At 46.4% G+C, this 19,304-nt stretch overlaps 2 protein-coding genes across 3 annotated transcripts in view; one reads left to right on the top strand and one right to left on the bottom strand.

Annotated features, from left to right (window-relative positions):
• Positions 1-19,304, top strand: part of LOC119220435 (phosphoinositide 3-kinase regulatory subunit 5-like) — a 66,616-nt gene that overhangs the window by 17,673 nt on the left and 29,639 nt on the right. The gene's annotated exons all lie outside the window — the stretch shown is intronic.
• ntn1b (netrin 1b) overlaps positions 5,739-19,304 on the bottom strand; it is a 34,665-nt gene continuing 21,099 nt past the window's right edge. For both annotated transcript variants that reach the window (XM_037476464.2, XM_037476467.2), the window contains exons 4-7: positions 15,859-16,008; positions 14,196-14,249; positions 12,139-12,213; positions 5,739-7,468 (exon numbers count right to left, since the gene is read on the bottom strand). In XM_037476464.2, the coding sequence (XP_037332361.1) occupies positions 7,149-7,468; positions 12,139-12,213; positions 14,196-14,249; positions 15,859-16,008 (599 nt within the window). In that variant the 3' untranslated portion in view covers positions 5,739-7,148. The remainder of the gene's footprint in view (positions 7,469-12,138; positions 12,214-14,195; positions 14,250-15,858; positions 16,009-19,304) is intronic.

The following is a 19,304-nucleotide window of genomic DNA, read 5'->3' as shown; positions in this document are numbered from 1 at the left end:
CTCGTCAACACAAACTCTAAATCTGGACGTAGGTCAGCGCTCGGTTTCCCTACATTTCTGTCTCACACTCGAACCAGAAGTGGTCGGGGGAGCTCCGTGGATGGACGAGCGCAGAGAAGGGGTGGAGGGGGGTATTGTAGAAAGTGATTGTGAAATGTGGGAGCGAGGAGTGTTTGGCAGGGCTCGTCTTGTTTGCTCAGTAAACCCCCAAGGCCTGTGTTTCTCCGCTGAGGGAAATGCCCACATTGTTGGGCCTGGAGACCGTGGTTACGGGCCAGGCCCTGGGCCCAGCCAGGCAGGTTGAGACAAACAACAAGATGAAGGTCAGCTAATATAGCAGTTAATTCCACTTCCTGGTCGCCATGACACCCAGGCAGGGTTTATTTGAAGATCCCAGACTCTGAAGTCACTCTGCACTTTGTTCAGCCCATGAGCATTTTTGGTTGGAGCCAACACTTTCAGATATTAATGTATTCGGATGAGGAGGAAGGAAGGAAGGGTGGGTGGAGGACAGAAAGGAAAGGAAGATGCAGCCAACCAGTCAGGAGGAAAACTCATGATTTCCGTAGTCTCTTTTTCATATTTGTATCTGGTGGTTTTCCATCTTGCTGAATACCGTATATCCATTTACACTTTTATACATCCTTAGGTTTTCACATAAATGAAAAGGCGGATCGTAGCTCTAAACTTTTGTTTTCTTGATATTATGGCCCCGTCTACGCTTCCCATGACACATGACTGACTTTAATGGGAACTACCAGCAGAAGGAAAGGTTTGATTTGCATTTGCAGTAACTTGATTCAGCTGAAGGAGAGTTACTGGGAAGCAGTAAGGCTCGTTTGAATGAGAACCCAAATTACAAATTATAACACATGCTGCATTGATCATGATAAAGACAGCGTAAAAACGGCAAACTCGATCACTTACAACAACGAATAAGACAATCACAGAGTGTAAAGACAGACGAGGGCTATTACTTAAAAGAGACCAGACCAGAAACTGGTCTTCGACTTAATGATCATCTTGAGGACTGCGACTTTGGAGTCACATTTAAAACAGCAAATAAAAACCGGGAACTACATTTAGTAGTCTGTTCAACTTTGTTTGGTGTCCTCTTGTTCCCGTTAAAGCCTGGAGGGTGAAAACAGGGCGCTACTGTGAGGCGACTGAAGGACTCCCCTTACGGCGCACACGGCGATGAGCTCCATCCACTCCGCCATCCACCAGCGGACGTGAATGGACATTTAAAAGAGTTTATGAGCTGATGGCCCACCTGATGGTTTAACTTGGCCCTTCAGAATGCGGTTGGGAGACGGGGTGGGGAGGGGGGTAATTGGGGGTCGGCTTGGGATGGGTGAAAAATATAGTCCACGCCATCCAAAAGCCAAGTGGCTTAATCCTGTATGGAAATGGTAATGAGTGAAAAAGAGGACCAACTGTGTCTGTGTGCGCTCTCCTATCCAGGATGGGACGGAGGCCTCTCTAGTCTCCAGGAAGCGTGAGAAGAGCCTTTGTGCTGCAGTCTCGAAAGCCAGAAACCCAGCTTTTGAACCACGCGCATTGCATGGCAGCGATAAATGGAGAGTTTGGGAGAGAGTGAATGAGTAGGTGAAGAGGTGGTGATGGTGGCAGCGGGGGCTCAAGTTGTGTGTGCACATGTATGTTTTATTGCGTGTGGGGAGGGGAGGGGGTCTCACTCGTGTGTGTGTGTGTGGTGGTCATGCAGTGGGCTGATATCAAGTACCTCTTTAGGCCCTCCTTCCTTCTCCAAAGGTGCTTCACTCTTTGTCCTGCTCCACTGAATGAAGGCTGGGAAGCAGATGAGTGGCCTTTGGACAGATGGAGGACACAGGTGACGTGTGAAAAACGCGTCGGCATCTCGCATTATGTCCACAAAAAGGCCAAACTGCAGGGGTTTGTTTTGATGGCATGAAATGGGTTATTTGATGCTCACCTTTGCGCGAGTCATTTGCGAACGACGCGCTTGTGATGTTCCCCGGCTCCTCGCGTGATGCAGGGCAAACAGAGTCTAGAGATACATTTAGTCTGCTGAGAAAACACTGTTATATTGTTCCCCGTTTAGTCGGGCGCTAAGAGGCAAACAAAACTGCATCTGTGGTGTGGCTCTACTTTTTACGGCGGGTTAAGACGAAGGAGCAGGGGGTTCAAGTGGGTTTCGAAAAAACAAAGGGGCCTGAGATGTGTGTAGTTTCCCGGCTGGAGTGGCGGCAGTAGAGATCTCCTGCACAAAATCAGACTTCAAATCTGACTGGAACCTGATTGAAATGGTCAACCGACCCCCCAAAATGTGGTGGCACTTAGGGAGAGACGTCGGAGGATTGAAATGGTGGCATTGGGTAATGCACATCAGTCCTTGCTGTGATCCCCTCTCCATTTCCTCCATCTTCCTGAACAACTAAAGCACTTTAGTATTATTACATTACATGTCATTTAGCTAACGCTTTTATCCAAAGCGACTTACATTGCATTTTTTTAACCCATGGCTTACATTTTGCCTGGGGAGCATTTGGGGATTAGGTGTCTTGCTCAGGGACACTTCGACGTGGCACATGGGGCAGCCGGGATTCGAACCGGCTAGTATCACAGGTCTCCAGTGGGAACCCTAATGCAGACTTCACAAGGGAGGTGGTGACAAGGGGAGTATTTATTGAACACGGGAGGTGGTATTTCCGACGTGCAGACAGGTGAACCCCGGTGATGTTGTGATGTGGAGACAATTCAATTTGCCTGCCGTGGTTGACGGAATCCAAGCTGAAGGAACTAGAGACAGAGAAAGAAGAAATAGGTAAGCACACGACTACAAAAAGGGTAATCGAAATGAATGCGCTGACACACGAGCACACATACGACTATGGTAACGATCCCGGAGGCACCGGATCTCGGCTTAAGTAGTGTAGTGACGATGATCAGGACCAGATGTGTTGATTGCTTGATTAGCACAGGTGGGAGGGGGCACGGGTTATTATAACTCCCCGCGTTGTCCTCGTTGCTCGGCAACTGGCACAAAGAGAGACAGACAACAGGAAAACATACTCGTGGAGATGGGGTCGTGACACAACTTAGTTCTCTCTGCCTCCTCCCCCCCCCCCCCCCCCCCCCCCCCACCTTTGTACACTGCAGTCAATGGATGTCTCGTCAATACACTGTAATTACCTGTCGATTAGATTGATATGGAACTATGTGAATTCCTTCAATCAGATCTGCGAGAATGGGATCCCGCCGCTTGTGATGCTTCCTGTCCCACCATGGTGGTCATTTCTCTCCATACATTCTAAGGAGCTGGAGAATCGTGTAATTTATGGTTTCAGAACAATTGTTTTCAGACGGAGGGAATTGTTGCAGAAAGTTTGTAAAGTTGTGTTTTTGAAGGCTGTGATTTGAGCCTACTTGGTCATTGGCGCACCAAATGTCCCTGCGGACTTCTAAAACGCAGCGCGTGGAATTGGATGTTGTTTCAACTAAGCACAAGTTGCAGCGGTCTCGTAACGCTTAACGCTTGTCTTTTGGAGAAAACCAAGGGGGCAAAGAACAATAAGGAAAAGACCATAAAGTCAGATCCTCCAGGTGTTTCTTTTAATTTATATTTTTTATGGTCTCAATCTTTTTTCCACCCTGTCTTCTCCAGACACATAGAATAAATGTCATGGGAGTCTCGCTCCCTATTTCCGTTCTCCAGCCATCTGTAAGATGGCGGGGGCCTACAGGATCAGGAATCGTTTATTGCCATTATGTGTCAGACATACATGGAATTTGACTTGGCGTTTGGTGCACGGAAGTGAACAAGTCGTGGAGAGACAGCAGATTGCAGCCAATCACCCTCTCTGCAGAGCGGATGACGCGCTGCAGCCTGCCCTTGTCCTTGGCTGTGGCTGCAGCGTACCACACGATAACGGTACAGAACCACCTTCCGAGAACTCTGCTCCCTGTTATCAGGGAAACAATGGCTTTCCACCCAGAGGGACTCCTCTGGAAAGCTCCAATATACACCATCATTCGTCCTCACTTTTGAGGGTGTATGGAGGCCGAAAGCTTCGGTTAATATCACGTCTTCGTGTTTGTTGTTCCAGCCTCATATTTTCGCACAATGAACAGGAAGTACACGCACGCCCAGTTTTCAACTCTCTCATCCAAAATTATTTCAGGGTTTGAGAGACCCGTTTAACAACCATCCCCTGATGCCTCACTGCCTTCCTTCTCTCCATTACCGGTGCCACTCCCAGCCGTTTAAACTTTCAACAGCGACTGCATAACGGCCCTCTTCTGGAGCGAGCTGTACAGGGCGCCATGTCAATATCTTAAAGCCAAGACAGATAGACGTTCGCTGGGAGCAGGTTCAGAGTAGTGTGTCTTCGCGTAAAGCCCCCTCAAGAATAAGTTTACGGGTTTCCACTGACGCCAAAAACCTCCCAGCTACAACAATAACATCTGCGGTTTGGATCAGACCCTTTTAGCACCATGCCTGCATCATAGCCATCGGTGCTTATTGTCTGTGAAGTTTACAGATGCACGGGATCCAACACACGTGGCAGAACGCGGTCAGCGTTCTTTGGCACTATATATTTGAATTGATTTACTTAACCCCCAATTTAACCACTGATCCTCATTCATTTAAGAACCATTAATGTCATTTTTTGTGGCTATCGCTTTAAAAGAGAACCTTTTATAATTAGCAAACATATATAAATAATAATAATAATATGTATATATACATTTTTTATCAATGTCATGAAGCCATCATTGCAATATCAACTTGTTTTTTTACAGTAGTAATATCACTGCAACAAGTAAATGTTAAATATATTCTCTGTAATTAAAACTTAAAGTGTAATTTGCTTCTAGTCCTCTGAAACCCACATTTGTTCCCCTTATACATTTCTCACGTTGCACGTACACTCTATAAAACCAACTGTTGTATTGCAATAATACACTGCATTCTATAAACACTGTGTTTTCCTGCAGTGTATATTCGTGGGCTTGGAGGGTATAAGCTATTTCTCATGCTGTTGGCCTTTAAATTACAAAACACAACTGACAAAAAATAGTATTGCTTTGTTTGAGTAAATGTTGCTGTAAAAATTATGACACCTTTTGATTCTAAAGAGGCGTGGGAAAAAAACAGATCAATTCAGCTGGAAACATCTTCAGTTTTCTTTTGTCTTTTGTTTACACAGCTTTATTTCAGATGAATTAATTTTCAGTTCTATAAGGCTGTTCAATGGTCAAACACGGATCAATACTTTTCATCACAGCCGTCTACAATTCAATGCAAAAAGTAAAAAATGAACGTAAAAACCACAAAAGCCACATTGTTCTCATGTGTCATTAAATATATTCATTTGTGATAAACATAATATATTAGTATTACAAGACATTACACAACCATTTGCAATGGACACTACTAAACAACATTTACAAGCTGATGTATAAACATAAGCAGATAATTATTCAGGTAATAATATTCATGGTGTTTGGTTGTTATCTTTGTGACAAGAAAAAGACGGTCGGTACGGAGGCACAGACTGAGTGCCGTGCAGTTTTCAAATACATACAGTATGATGCACAGAGTACTGAGTGTACCCTTGTATTTGTGTGTCCACGTGTGTGTTCTAGGTGTAAACCGAGTCGTTTTGTGATCCTCTGGTTGCTCACGTAAACATGAGACATTCCTCGCATATTAAATTATCCGTCTGTCATTTATTAAGTCTCTATTATTTAAAAAAAACGTGGTTTCAGTTCACTAGATCTGGTTAATGTGTAACAAAACAAAAAGTAATCCTATACAGCTATATAACACGCAGACAATCGTGCCTTCATGTTGAGTACCAAGTCTTGACAGTGGAGACCTCAGAGGTCGCTCCGAGGGAACATTTGACACAACAATCATCTGTGATATTTCATCACTCCACAGGTTATCTTCCCACAACATTGAAAACTGTATACAAATCAAATGTGTACATAATTCACAATCATTGTTAGCTAGTAGTCAGCTACATAAATGGTGAGCATGCATACGTGAGTCAGTGTTGCTTGATCAATAATCTCTTCTCTTTTTTTATAAATGAAGTGATGGTTCACTTCATCCGTTGGGACATCCAACTTTTATTTAGGTCTATATTACAGAATAAACATTATTCCAAACTGTAGTTGTTGTATCAGTGAGGCTAGCAGGGTTTGAACTGTACAGGGTTTTTTGTATGCATCAAATAGTACGTATGTTTTTTTTTCTTGGTGAACATATCTCATATGTCCTAAAACTAGTAAAAATAAGTGCATGGTTGACACATCTACTCTATATCTCTATAGCATCATAATATCTATGTACGCACGTACGGTTACTTTACATGCATCAACATACAGTTCATATATATATATATATATATAGATATATCTTTATATCTATAGATATAACTATATCTGTAGAAATAGATATATATCTCTTGGTAAGCGCCAAGCAGAGACGGGATCATTGCTGCCGACTGAGCCAAGTTGTTTCTCTGAGGCGACCCTCTTGCATGTGAGCAGAGAAGGTTTCCAACAAAGTTAATCCACAATCTTTTAACTGTTAACAGTATACCCAAAGTTTGGCAGATTACAGGAGCAACTCATAATAGTTCCTCAACGCCAAGAAAAAGTCTCTACATTCAACCTGGCAAGACTTTACATGGCACAGCGGAGACAAATCCTCCTAAAATACAAAAAAGAATGATACAGTAGATGCATTGCTCTTTAAACCGACTGCTAAGGGGCATGAAAAAACAACGGCATCGTGGGTAAAATAGCCAGGGTGTGAAGTATCTGCAACATCAGGAGCAAACTCTGCAAGGACAGGACAAGACGAACAGAAAGCGAGCGACTGTAGAACGAGTTCCTTCACAAAAGGTCCTAAATAACAAAAGGGAAGGATCACTAATCTCTTCGCTCCAACGCAGAGCAGCAGCACTCAGTCCTTCCCCCATCTCGCCTACTTCTCACCTGTGGCTTTCTATCTTGTTATTCTTCCAGTTTATTTTAATTTTTTCCCATTCCGCCTCTCCTCATCGCATCCTTCCCCAGCGGAGACGCTGTTTAGCCTCCCCCTTTCTCCCTCAATCTCCCCCTCAAGCTCTTGCGTTCCCCTCTGCCAACTTTTAGCACTTTCCCCTCTTGTCGCGCTGTTGGAACTTCCTCAGCCGGCGGCCCCACAGGTCCTTCCAAGGGATGAGCAGGCTCCCCTTGTCCGCCACCACGCCGCCCTGCCCGGGGGAGTCGTCGTCCGTGCCCAGGAGCAGGTACTTCCTCCCGGGCTTGATCTTGGGGCATTTGCACGCCACGTCTTTGGCGCGCACCCACAGCAGCTGGTCGCCGCGGCGGATGCGGTGCTCGCCTTGCTTGTAGACGGAAATGATGTTGACGGTGAACTTCCACCACTCGCCCGCCTTGTCTCCTTTTAGCACGTGCACTTGGACAGCTGTTGGAAGAGAAGAGGGAAGCCGGGGTTACAACACCAACACGGACGTATCATTGTCCAGGGATACTCGATCCCCTCGCACCCCTGGGTTGATCTGGGAACCTGATGATAGATTAGAGGTTAAATGTCTACCCCGGTACAACTTGAGGAGGTAGAGTGACGTTGGGTTTGAGAACTAAAACCAGATCGTTTCACATAATGTTTTGAACCCAATAAATAACTGTCTGTAGATGTTAGTTTCCCATATTGCATTTCTGCCAAAGCGTTCCACAACTTTTGCTCTCCACACGTACCGTTTACCTGAATTAAACCATAACCCCCTGAAACCTTTATTGGCCAATCCTCCAGATTCTACATATGCACGTGGAAACCTTTGGAACATGACCTAGTGTTGACATCTAACAGGGCAGTCTGGTATGAACTTTAACACTTTTATGCAGCGTTGAATAAAAAGTCCAGATGAAACTCCCATATTAATGTGACTCGTAACGTCACCCGTCCTCCCCCCCATGACCCTCACCCTTCCAACACAGATCAGTTCATGGCGGAGAACGTCAGAGAGGCTCAGCCATGCAGGCTTAGTTCAATGAGGAAGACATTGATAATGGGTTATTTATGCAGATAGAAAACGGCCCAAGGAGAACTGTTTTTTTTCCCACATCTGCCAACAATGAAACTTCTGAGACAAATCCTCCCTAATCGGTCTGTTAAGTGTTAAGCTGGACTCGGAGCATCAAAACTCAAATCAAGTCAGACCTGGTGACTAATGGAACGCCAATTGTTTCAGATATCTTCATACCAGAAAATGAGTAATGCTTCCTTCACGGATTCTCCGTCAGACGGAGCGGCTGTTACCTCATTGGCTGCAACAAGGGGCCAACAGCTCGGCAGCGATGGAGCTAATCTGTGCTCGAGGTGAAGTGCTTCACCCCGTGGGTTTAGCTAGGAATGTGCTATTAACGCTTAAGTGTGCATGTGGGAATTCGCCCACGGCCGTGAGAATGAATCCGATCTGAAGATTGGATTAGGTGATGGAAAAGACTCAAGTGACTATCACTTGGATGTGGCGCTTATCTTTTATTATCTATTTATCTGTGAAAGCTATATCTGCTTTGCTTTGTTCTACACACAAGGATCACACATTATAGAATACTCTTGTAATGACAACATCCCTCCCCGTCAATTTCTTCATATCTAGCCCTTTCCCTCTCTGGCTGAACATGATCACTTTCGTGGCTCATCGGTCGTCCCCCAGACGCTGCCAGGAACCGGAGGAGTGGGGTGTTTGGGTTTGTGTGTCGATGCACGGTGCAAATCGCACACAATTTCAGAAGAAAGAAGGTTTGTTGGGCTTGAGTAGAGCGAGCTCTCACAGCCCTGCCATTCAGCGCAGCCCTCTCCTTCATCCAGACACATAAAGGGTGCGCGGGGCGAGAGCGGGAGGGGTGGAGGGGGGGGAGAGGGCGCTATTTGTCTTCCCAGCAACAGAAAAAGTTTCAGGAGAATCGGGATGTGTTTCCGACCTCATGAGCTGTCCGGGGTTCTGCTCCCAGAGCCCCGTCCAACTTCGCGGCGTGAGAATCCGGCAGAGATAGCGCACTCCTCTCCAGGCCGAGGAGGCTCCATGACACGGGCCAGGCTCTCAGTCCAGCTTTCTCCTCTCCTCTCTCGCGCTCTCAGCCCCGCGGAGCGCATCGAAACCCAAACCCGCCAAACGGACAGCAGAGGGACACTGAGAGCACGACAATCCATCACCAATCGGTGCACGCTGACACTGTTTGGGGAGACGGGTCGGCGAGCGAGCGAGGGAGGGAGAGAGGCAATGAGTGTGAGATGATCCTGCTCTTTTACAATGGGGGAGGGGGGGGGGCTTCCAGCTGGGTTTATCTTCTTTGGGCGGTGTGCTGCAGCTTGACACCGCATGCCACCAACAAGCAAAGGGGCTAATGAAATTAGAGCTCGCCTAATTAACGTGCTGAGGCCCCTGTCCCTTGAGGTTATCGGCTGAGTGAATGATCAGGGACCTGCTACCCTTGGGTGAGCACTGAGGGGTGGCCTAGGAGGCAGGGGGGGGGGAGGGTCGCCCTGCCTTTGAGCACTATCCCGGAGCGTCTGCAAACACGCGGCGCTTTGATTCATTGTCCTCCCGGTGGCAGGGAGGGAGGGTGCGTGTGTGCAGAGGAGGGTGTCAGGCGAGAATATAATCCCTCTGTGTCCTCCATCTCCGTAGCTACGGCGGTGGTGAAAAACAGAAATTGAATAAACAAAACATATTTCTTTCTCTCCGGGGTGGCAATCCGTCACCGTCCGCCTAGTTTACCACCTGTTTGTGCCCCGAGGAATGCTCGGTTGCCGGCACAGCGCACAACTGTGTTTAAACAGAGGGCCCCTTCCCGTGACCCCCGGGGGGGCCCTGCATCAACGCTCGACACATGGGTTGGGGGGAGGTTGTGGCCCCCAAAAGAACAGAAGAGAGACCCCCGAAGCTCCAACAAAAGCAAGTGCGACAGGCCTGAGAAATGAATTAGGGCCGAGGCGGATGCAAAGCCACGATGTCTGCCACACTGGCTCAGGCAGAAGCATCTGCTTCCAGACTGTTTTCTTTCTCTTCAAGGAGAACTTCAGAGAAAAGCAACAGGAACCGCCCGCCTCGCCTGACTCGGCTTGACTGATTTATAGACGCAGTCTGTCTCAGATCCAATGATTGAGATTTGAATCGGTCAAAATATGAATAATGGCTGCGCTTGGCTTTTTATAGCGAAACACAACAAATGGCCTGAATTAGTGTCTACTCAGCTGTAAGCTGTAAGGAATCAAATGAATTCGGCCAATTTTCAGCTGGATGCAGTTTTAAAGTCCATAAAGATGGCGTTTCAGCAACAGTGATCTTGAATGGGACAAATTTGTCAAATCTGAAAGCAATCAACATGAGGGATGCCAAGGGAGCTCCAGCAGGGCTAATAGTGAAGAAGAAGAAGTTTTATTTACAGAAGCACTCCCCATGTGGTTTTAGATGATAAAATACTTGCGGTAACCTGGATGACACGAGATGTGCTACATTTAATTAAAGATTTAAGAGTCATTATTATTTTTGTGTCTGTGTTTATAACAGAATTTTATCCACCGCCAACTGATGCCATGATTAATGGTGCCGTGACTCCAAAGATCTCTCGCTGTGTGAGTGAAAGTAGTAATGAAAACCAGCCTTCTACCACGGCCTCGGCTGTATCCCTGCATGTGTTCAGCTTGCAGGTACGGTACTGGTTTCAGTGTACATGTCGGTATCGTCAACCAACAAATTCCCATCTGATTCCAAAGTCTTTGCTTTATTCTGGTGGCACCGGCGTTTTCAGAAATATCACGTCATACCCTGTGATGTTTATTTTTATCTGCCGCTACACCGTGAGATGGATTTCAGCTGCACCACTCGTTCTGTGGATTCATCTACAACATGATGTGATTGCTGTGTGTGTTTTGGCTTCTCTTATCTGACTGTAACGTATTCGGTTAATGCCTCGGCTGACTGTGTTGCACAGAACGCATCCACTGTGCTTGTGTGGTCGGTACCGTTTGACACACTTTGACAGGAGAAGAGATGCAGCAGGTTTTTACTCAACACTCTCCGGCCTACTATCTGCCTGGCGATGGTGCTCGAAGTGTCGAGTAATGATCATTCACACAGGTCAGACATCCGCTCGCTAGCTCGCCAATTCCACCAGGCGTTAACGCTACGCTGGCTACAGAAAAGGAGCCAGAAGTTGTCACACATCTGGCGATGGCAACGTGCTTTCCTACGCAGTGACAAGAGTGCGTGGTTAAAGCTTTATGTTCACGTTACTCAGGCTCTAAGCTGACTACTACAGCTTGTTTTAGGCTTGTTCGCCTGCTACACTTGCCACAATGGTACAGAGAGGGTTTCCACCCGTGCCTGAAAGTACGGAATCGAGCTTTTTGAATCAATACAGGATGGAGGTTTGTCCCGTATTTTCCAAGTTGTCTTCAATGCATCTGAAGTGGTATGCAAAAGTACCAACGACAGTGGGAGAGGAGTCACCGGGGGATTGCAGAGTTCCACCTGTCCCGTAACCTTTCTGTACAAAAGGTGGCAGCCGTAGGTACAACGTGAATGTGCCCTCCTCCCGTATTCTCTCGAGTTCAGCATTTAAAGGAATATGAACACATGCCAGCAGTCGGTTAGCTTAGCATTGTCACAGTGATTGGACACATGGGGAAACATGCAGCCGGGCTGTGTCCAACATATATAAAAAAAAAATCCTAATTTCAACTCCTTTTGAAGCTCTCTCTTCATGATTTGTGTCTTCTACAATACAGGTGTTTTGACTGGCCGTCGTTAAAGTTTAGTTTCTGTCATAAAGTATAAGCTTTTCATAATGATTTGAGCGTAAATGCTACCTTTGGCCTTCTATTTAGAGTGATCAGATTAGCTGGATCATGCACACAATGAGCAGAGCTTTGGCAGGCATTCTTTTGTCTTGAACATCTCTGTCCAGATTTCCAAAGCATGGAGGGAAAAACATGTCTTCAGATGAATCTGAATTCGAGGACGTTGCTTGAGGCCTCGCTCGGGGTCTGACTAATTGAGACCTCTGACCTCTTCACTGCTGGCTGACATCTGGCAGCACACAATCCTGCATATTGTTCTCACTCACCGTAGTCTTTTTTACAGTACTTCTTCATCGTGATCTTCATCTTTCCCTTGGAGGCTTTACAGTGAGACTCGCAGTCTAGGAAGAAGAGGGGGAAAGGAAAGAGGTAAAGGTAGTTAGCAAGTGCCCAGGGCTCTCTCACATGCCACTGTGAAATGGGTTAAAGCTCAAACCATGTCTGTCAACACTGTTACTCTACTCCTCCCAACATCTACACTCCTTGCTCCCTGGTCAGTGTCCTGGGATGCACTGTGTGAGCTCTGGGGGCCACACAGGACACCCCTGCACAAAGGAAGGTCACTGGAGGAATTAGTTGGCGACCTGCAGAAAATCAGCAGGGACGCTTAAGAGCGGCATCTAATCCACACGGTGGTGAGAGGGTGTAATGTTCTGCCCCCCCGGAGAAAGAAGCACACCGGGGCTTGTGCACCTGGACCTGCCAGAGGGCTTTAGCGATGGCCGCCGCTGTCGTTGTGTCGGCGCCCTTTGCGATGAACCAGAGCGCGGACTGAAAAATTGAAATCATTTGTTACCTCTACTCTCCGCCGACTGACTGAATTGGAACCAGATCATCTCTGAGTCGTGCCCCCCCGCCCCCCCCCCCCCCCCCCGCTTCCCATTCTGCCTCTCCCAGAGCAATAAGCCCTGTGCTCTTTTCAGGTGGGGTGGGGGTTGGGGGTGGGAAAGCGGGGCTGGGCAGTCTGAAGAGAAAGGAGGGGGCTAGTGGAGAGAGAGAGGGGACCTTTCAGCCCGCCTGAATATGGACAAACTTCATTATTTCTTCCAGCCCTCTGTCCAGTCTTCCCTTTTCTTCCCCATTATGCTCCGTGTGAATGAGGTTGCCTGGGTAATGATTGAGAAAGAAAAAAACGCCCCTCTCCTCCCTCTCAAAAAAAAAGAGTGGTACGTGGGATGAGGATAGAACTGATGTATGTAAAGACAAGCGTTTCTGGTGGAATGCCTGGCCGCTTTCTGGAGGAATAAGAAAAGAGGAAATCCCAAAGTAAATGTATTTGACGAGTCCATATCGGGCACGCCTGATTTCCATGTAAATAGGCCTTAAGGGCGGGGGTGGGCGCTCTATCTCCCGCCGGCCCCCGGGGGGGCACCTTTGTGGTACCTCCCTTTGATAGCTGACGTTGCCCATTAGCCCCTTCAGCGCAGACCGGGCCATCGCACCCGCTGCTCTCATTAAGGTCCGATCCCCCGCTGCGAGGACAAACGCCCCCTTTGTGTGTGCGCCCGCGGCGGTGCCGCGTTCATTCTGCGGGGGTCCCGAGGGGGCCGCGCCGCTGCTAATTTGGAGGGTGGTGTCTGTGTGGACTCTCTGACAGGAATCCAAACGCCGCGCAGTCACCAGTCACCGAGGCAGGAAGTGGCCTCACAACAAAGCGGAGTGAAGTCAGCGGCGCCACCCTCGTGAGACGCTGACTGACTCAGTCCATTCAACCAAAGCTGTGTCACGCTAAAAGCCAATACTGTAAATTAATAAATGCATATAACTAGCTGAGGCAGTGTGGTTTCTTTTCAATTACTTCTATGAATAGTGATCCTATTTAGCAGCTAAAAGGTCAAACTAAAGTGAAGCTGCAGGTAGATGTTTTTTGTTGCGCATGGTTTGCAGTCCAACGAGGAGACGCTTGTCAGAGCGCACGAACAAGGAGGTCGGGCAGAGCGTCACTGTCAGCACAGCCGGCCTTGATTGAAATACAAACTGGTGCAAATGAAGCGTGTAATCAGATTAGGGCTGAAGCCCTGGGGAGGCTGCTGGGCAGGCAGGGAATACAGGCAACAAGGCAACAAGGCCGCAGGGAGCGCTGGCAAAATATCTGGAGTTTCCATCAGCGGCACTCAGACCTCACAGGCCTCAGTCGAAGACTACGACTACGGACGGATGGAAGAAACAGACACACAGTTACATGCAGGACAGAGCCGCTGCTTGGGTTTGGCTGCGCAGTGATCGAAAGGCTGAGAAACACAATAATAATTAAAGAAAAAGAATTTAGAAGAGCCCTACCAATGGAGGGGATTGAAATCCAAAGAAATTTCCTCATTCTCACCTGACGGCTCCTCGTAGCTGGTGTAAGTTGCCGTTGGAGATGCAACTGGGATCTCTGTGACAAAGATGGGAACAGATTTCAACACTGTGATCAAATTGCAAGGCATACAGAATACAATTTATACAATGGGGGAATATATGTTGCTCAATTTCCTGGTTATTCTCCGAAGAGCAGCATGTGAAAACCCCTCAGAGCACAGATTTAATGGGATGTCTTTTTAATGACGGCTGATTTTTGACACACAGATGTGCTGAAATAATGTGTAACAACACTGCGCTTTTTCCATTAATATTCCGCTCCCACCGGATTGTGGTGTGTTGGAGGTACAGAGAGCCAAGGTGGCCGGTCTCGTTAAAGACAGAGCTGGCAGGGACTTGGAGATCACAAAAATGTAATATTAGGCTATTAAACAAGCCAAAAGGCATTATCTCAATATAATATACGTGAAACCAAATATGTTCTTCAAAAAACCCATTTCCTCCGGCTTTTACACCACATTTGTTACTTCCCCAGCAAAATGAGAGAAACACTATTCCAGCAGGTTCACAGGTTTAAATGATTTTTCAGGGTTCTCGCCAAACAAGACCGCCGACATCAATCTCTACCTTTCGCACAGGCCTTTATCAGAAATGTCAACCCCGGTAACACAGCGGACAATTGTTAGTGTGTACATGTCCTCCCAGACATCACGTTATCTTATCTGACCGCGCCAGCCCGCTACTTGATGCCCCTCGCCAAAGCAGCTACAAGCGACCCATCTCTGGTCCTACGAGGCGTTGGCGTTTATTGCCGAGGGCCTGGAATCTGCAGGCAGCAGATACAGCTAATAAATGTATCAGCCATCATTCCCTCGGATCCGTTCTGGGGATTTATTGTGAGGGAAGCCATGTTGGGAAAAACCCGTCTGGTCCGTGTATCCAGGCTCTGTTGTGCCCGCCCCAAATTGCTTTCAAAAATACCTCAAATATGGAGGTGAGTGTGATCCATGAGTTCATGCATAACAAGCATGTTCTGTTCTTTCGAGGCCATGTGCTGAGGTTCTCTATCCCTGGTCCCAAACCAACGGGTGACGTGAGGGTGACTATATGTCCACTTAAATACAGACCATGAGTGCTATTATGTACTAAATCAACGCTAATGTTACTGTAAACTGCAAAAGGAACGTGGATTATCAAAGTATAATGCTTTGATGTTACTAAATGTTTGTGAGGGTCTGCTCATGTTTCAAATACTTTACTTTAGCTTTTTAGCTTTAGTAAAAGCTGGAATATTATATTTAATTTATTTATGCCACAACCTGTTTTAAAAATAGTTAATAAATCTCTCTATGGCTTTATGGACAAAAGGGGGTAGTCAGAAATCCCCTTGGCTGCATCTCTAGTGCTGCTTTTTGAGCATTCCCTCATTCATCGTGACGAGTCATTAGAGTCCAGGGCCTTTTACTTACATAAAAGATGTTTATGATTCCTTGTTATAAGGAGATAAAGTCACTAATGAGGTGATTGTTGAGATTTTTCCCTTTACAATTGCCCTTATTAAACGTACTTACATCAGTCCTGATTGAGCTGCTGGCCAAAAGTGTATTATTACATAAAGGTGAACCAGTTCCGAGATAAGAGGTTGTTGGATTAACATGCATGGTGGTTGTGGAGGTCGGCCTTACTGATGCAGGGGGCGATGGGGGAGCGGCTCTGCTGGTAGCCCTTGGCACAGCGGTTACAGGTGATTCCTGTCACACCGTCCTTGCAGGGGCATTGACCCGTCGTCTGGTTACACGTCTTACCCGCCGCCCCGACTGGATGGCAATCACAGGCTAAATGGGAGGAAGGGGAGGAGTGAGGAGAAGGTCAAAAGAACATTGTGATTTGCAAAAAACGTGTTTTTGGCTTTCCATTGGCTGGAGTGAGTCTCTGCCCCGCCCCTGCTTTGCTGACTCTACATGTTCCATACAATAAAAAGTAATCGCACGAAAACCTAGCGAGGACTCATTCACACTGGAGCAGGCTGCGTTTGACTTCCAAACCATCACAGATGGGGAACTGGGCCCTGAACCAGCATAAAACCTCAATCAAATTACACCGCTTCCCTCCAACCATTAGGACCACGTGAATCTTTGCTAGTTCTGTTTCCTTAAAGACACGCAAACCAGCGAACCGCTTGATTAATGGTAATAATTCACCGTTTCGCTGGACTGTGTGTACGCGTGAATGCTGGTGTGTCACAGCCGCTGATCGGGGTGTGTGTGTGTGTGTGTGTGTGTGTGTGTCTTTGAGCTTTCCTTGAGAGCAGCCTTTGTGTCGTCTGCACCGCCGTGATCCGACCGACTGTGTGCTCTACAGATTGAGTTTCCAATGTAGAGCCTTTCTGGCCAAGAGTTCCTTGCAAATACTGCTTGAATAATGTTTCCCATTAATGGATAAGTGGAACGCACTTCAAAGTCTGTTTAAGCTGTTAGTTTGGTGGATCGCACGTTCAAATGTGAGAAATTTGTTCTGCGTGTGCGAGTGTGTTTTTGCTCTGCCAAACATTTACCATAAAGCCAGTGTTTGAAGTGGAAGCCCAGCCTCCCCATTAGCCCTGCATATGTTGTATGTACCGGCAGAGTCAGCTTGAAGTGGTCCAGCAGAGTTTAGGAGTTGTTTTTTGTTTGAATTTATAGAGCTTCATGAACATAACGAGATACTTTTTATTTTATTTATTTTTAAGCTCTAACATCTTGATTTGTATTGTGAAAGCATCTTCCAAGTGTATTTCTTGAATTAGGATAAAATAGGGATTTCTTTTCTTCTCTTCTTTCCAGGGATCTAGTTCATTTACTCTAAGAATCCAACATGAGCATGTTTCTTAAAGTGCTTAAATGGGGTTAAATGGAAAGTATAAACGCAGTAAAATAGCCATCAGCTAACAATGAACTAATGAACAGTTATAGAGAGTAGATTTCAGTCTGTCCAATGGTCTCTCCCCAAGTTCTCTTTTGGCTGCTACTTTACATGCTCGTCTACCAAAAGATCTGTGAAAACAAAAACAGTGTTTTTGATTGGATTTGTACATCTTCTGCTTTTGCGAATAACATATTAGGTATACTTATAAAAGCATTTTTTTTATGAACAACGCTCATTCAATATTTAGGAGGAGACGGTTCTGTTAGTGGACTGGAACTGTTCAGTTCTGTGTTCAACCCTGTAGAGTCTACAGAGTCTATAACCTCCTTATCAAGACGTTATGGTCTATAACGTCTTGATAAGGAGGCTATGGGATTGGGCTTGTACCTTGCTGACAGAAACTCCAATGTCTCTAATGAGTTTGTATCTGATCCCTCTAACTTCTTTTGTGGTGTACCACAGGGCTCGGTCCTAGGGCCTTTGTTATTTTCTCTTTGTTACCATTCGGACTGATAATAAAAAAATCATGATGTTGCCTATAATTTTTATGCAGATGATAAACCCAGTGAGCCTTACACAGTAACTAGTATATTGGATAATGTCAATGTAGTCAGTGACTGGACAGCAGAAAACTACTTAGAGTTGATGAGTTTGTTCCTGTGATCAAGCAGAGTATTGATCCACTCTCCTCTGCTGCTCGCTGCAACTTGCGCAACTAGAGATTTTCATCTATCTATATCATTTTCAGCTTACTACATCATGTTTTTTGCATATGAGAAATATAAGTAGACTCAGATGTGTGGTCTCCACTGCTGAACTTGAGATGAGTATACATGCATTTATCTTGTCACGCATTGATTATTGTAATTCCACGGCAAGTGGTGAAGGAGCACATTGAGTAACTCCTGAATCCAACTACTGCGCCCTCTCTGGTAGAGCCGGAGCTGGAGGCTGAGGAAAGATCATCATCAATTTGTCTGGTGGAGGTTTAATGAGGTTTAATGAGGTAGTCAATCAGATTATCAGGAGCAAAGCACCGGGGAATTTGATGCGATCCGTGCAGAGATGCTAAAGACAATGGGTGTTGTGAGGGTGGCTTGGGTTAGACGCCTCTTGAACATTGCTCGGTAGTCTGGGGCGGTGCCAAGTGGTGGCTCTCTTAAAGAAGGGGGACCAGAGAGTGTGTGCTAATTACAGGGGTATCGCACTACTCAGCCTCCCTGGAAAAGTCTGCTCCAAGGTGCTTAAAGGGAGGGTTCTTCTACCAAATATGCTTTAACTTGTTTGTTTTTTTCAAAACATTTTTTTGACCTTATTTTTTCCAAAAAAAATGTCTGACTTTTTTCGACATTTAATAGTTTGACTGTGAAATCTTTTTTGACCGGCGTCGTTCTCCAAGAGCCAAGTTTACACTGCACTTGATGAGGGGTGAAGTTGTTAATCTGGGAAATAAAGCATGTGGCATTCCACGCTGCCACTGGAGACCAAGGTGCACAGGCATTTTTCTCCCTTTGCTAAACCTCCCATGTATTAAATAAATTGTTAAAAGGTTAAGGAACAGGGAATGAGCGCAGACTTCCTTCTGGCTCTGCTGGCCCGGTGCTGTGTATCCTGTCCAACAACAGCAGGGTAGGATAGTTAGCTGATTTGAACAATAAATATAATGGTTTGTAACTGATGTCACATCGCCCTGTTACCTGGAGAGCAGCGTTGTAATCAGGCTGTTTACGATTTGATCCCAGAGCGCCAAGCTGTGCGCGTGAAGGGGGTGTGGCGAGGGGGGCTCGAACGGGTTACAGATCCAGCTGTTTGGAAAGACTTTGCAGAGATTGATCGATGTTGCTACATCATTAGGCCAAGGGAGAACCTCTGTTACTCTGACCGGCTCTCAGGCAGCAAAGGGTTTTTTTTGTGTGCATACGATCTATCAAGCTTGTGTTCGCCCACTAAACTATCCACATGCAGCAAATTGACAGTGACCCCTGATACAAAATAGCAAGATCTAAAAAAACCTCTTTTGGATGTTGTTTCAGCCTTTTCTTTAATGCATGCAAAGTGGAGTGAATTGCGAGGGGAGTCGGGTAGTGGCATGCGGTAGGAAATATCATCTTGCTGCTTTTGTGTTTCAAATAGCCAGCGGTGTACCGAAGATGGGGGCAAGGCCTCCCGAGACCATTCCACTAAATGTGCATTGGCATGCAGATAACATTAGTAGCATTTAAAAAGT

This window comes from Pungitius pungitius, chromosome 12, assembly GCF_949316345.1.
Source record: "Pungitius pungitius chromosome 12, fPunPun2.1, whole genome shotgun sequence".
NCBI lineage: Eukaryota > Metazoa > Chordata > Actinopteri > Perciformes > Gasterosteidae > Pungitius > Pungitius pungitius.
The sequence above is the reverse complement of the archived record's forward strand: the minus strand, read 5'-3'. Positions and strand labels throughout refer to the sequence as shown.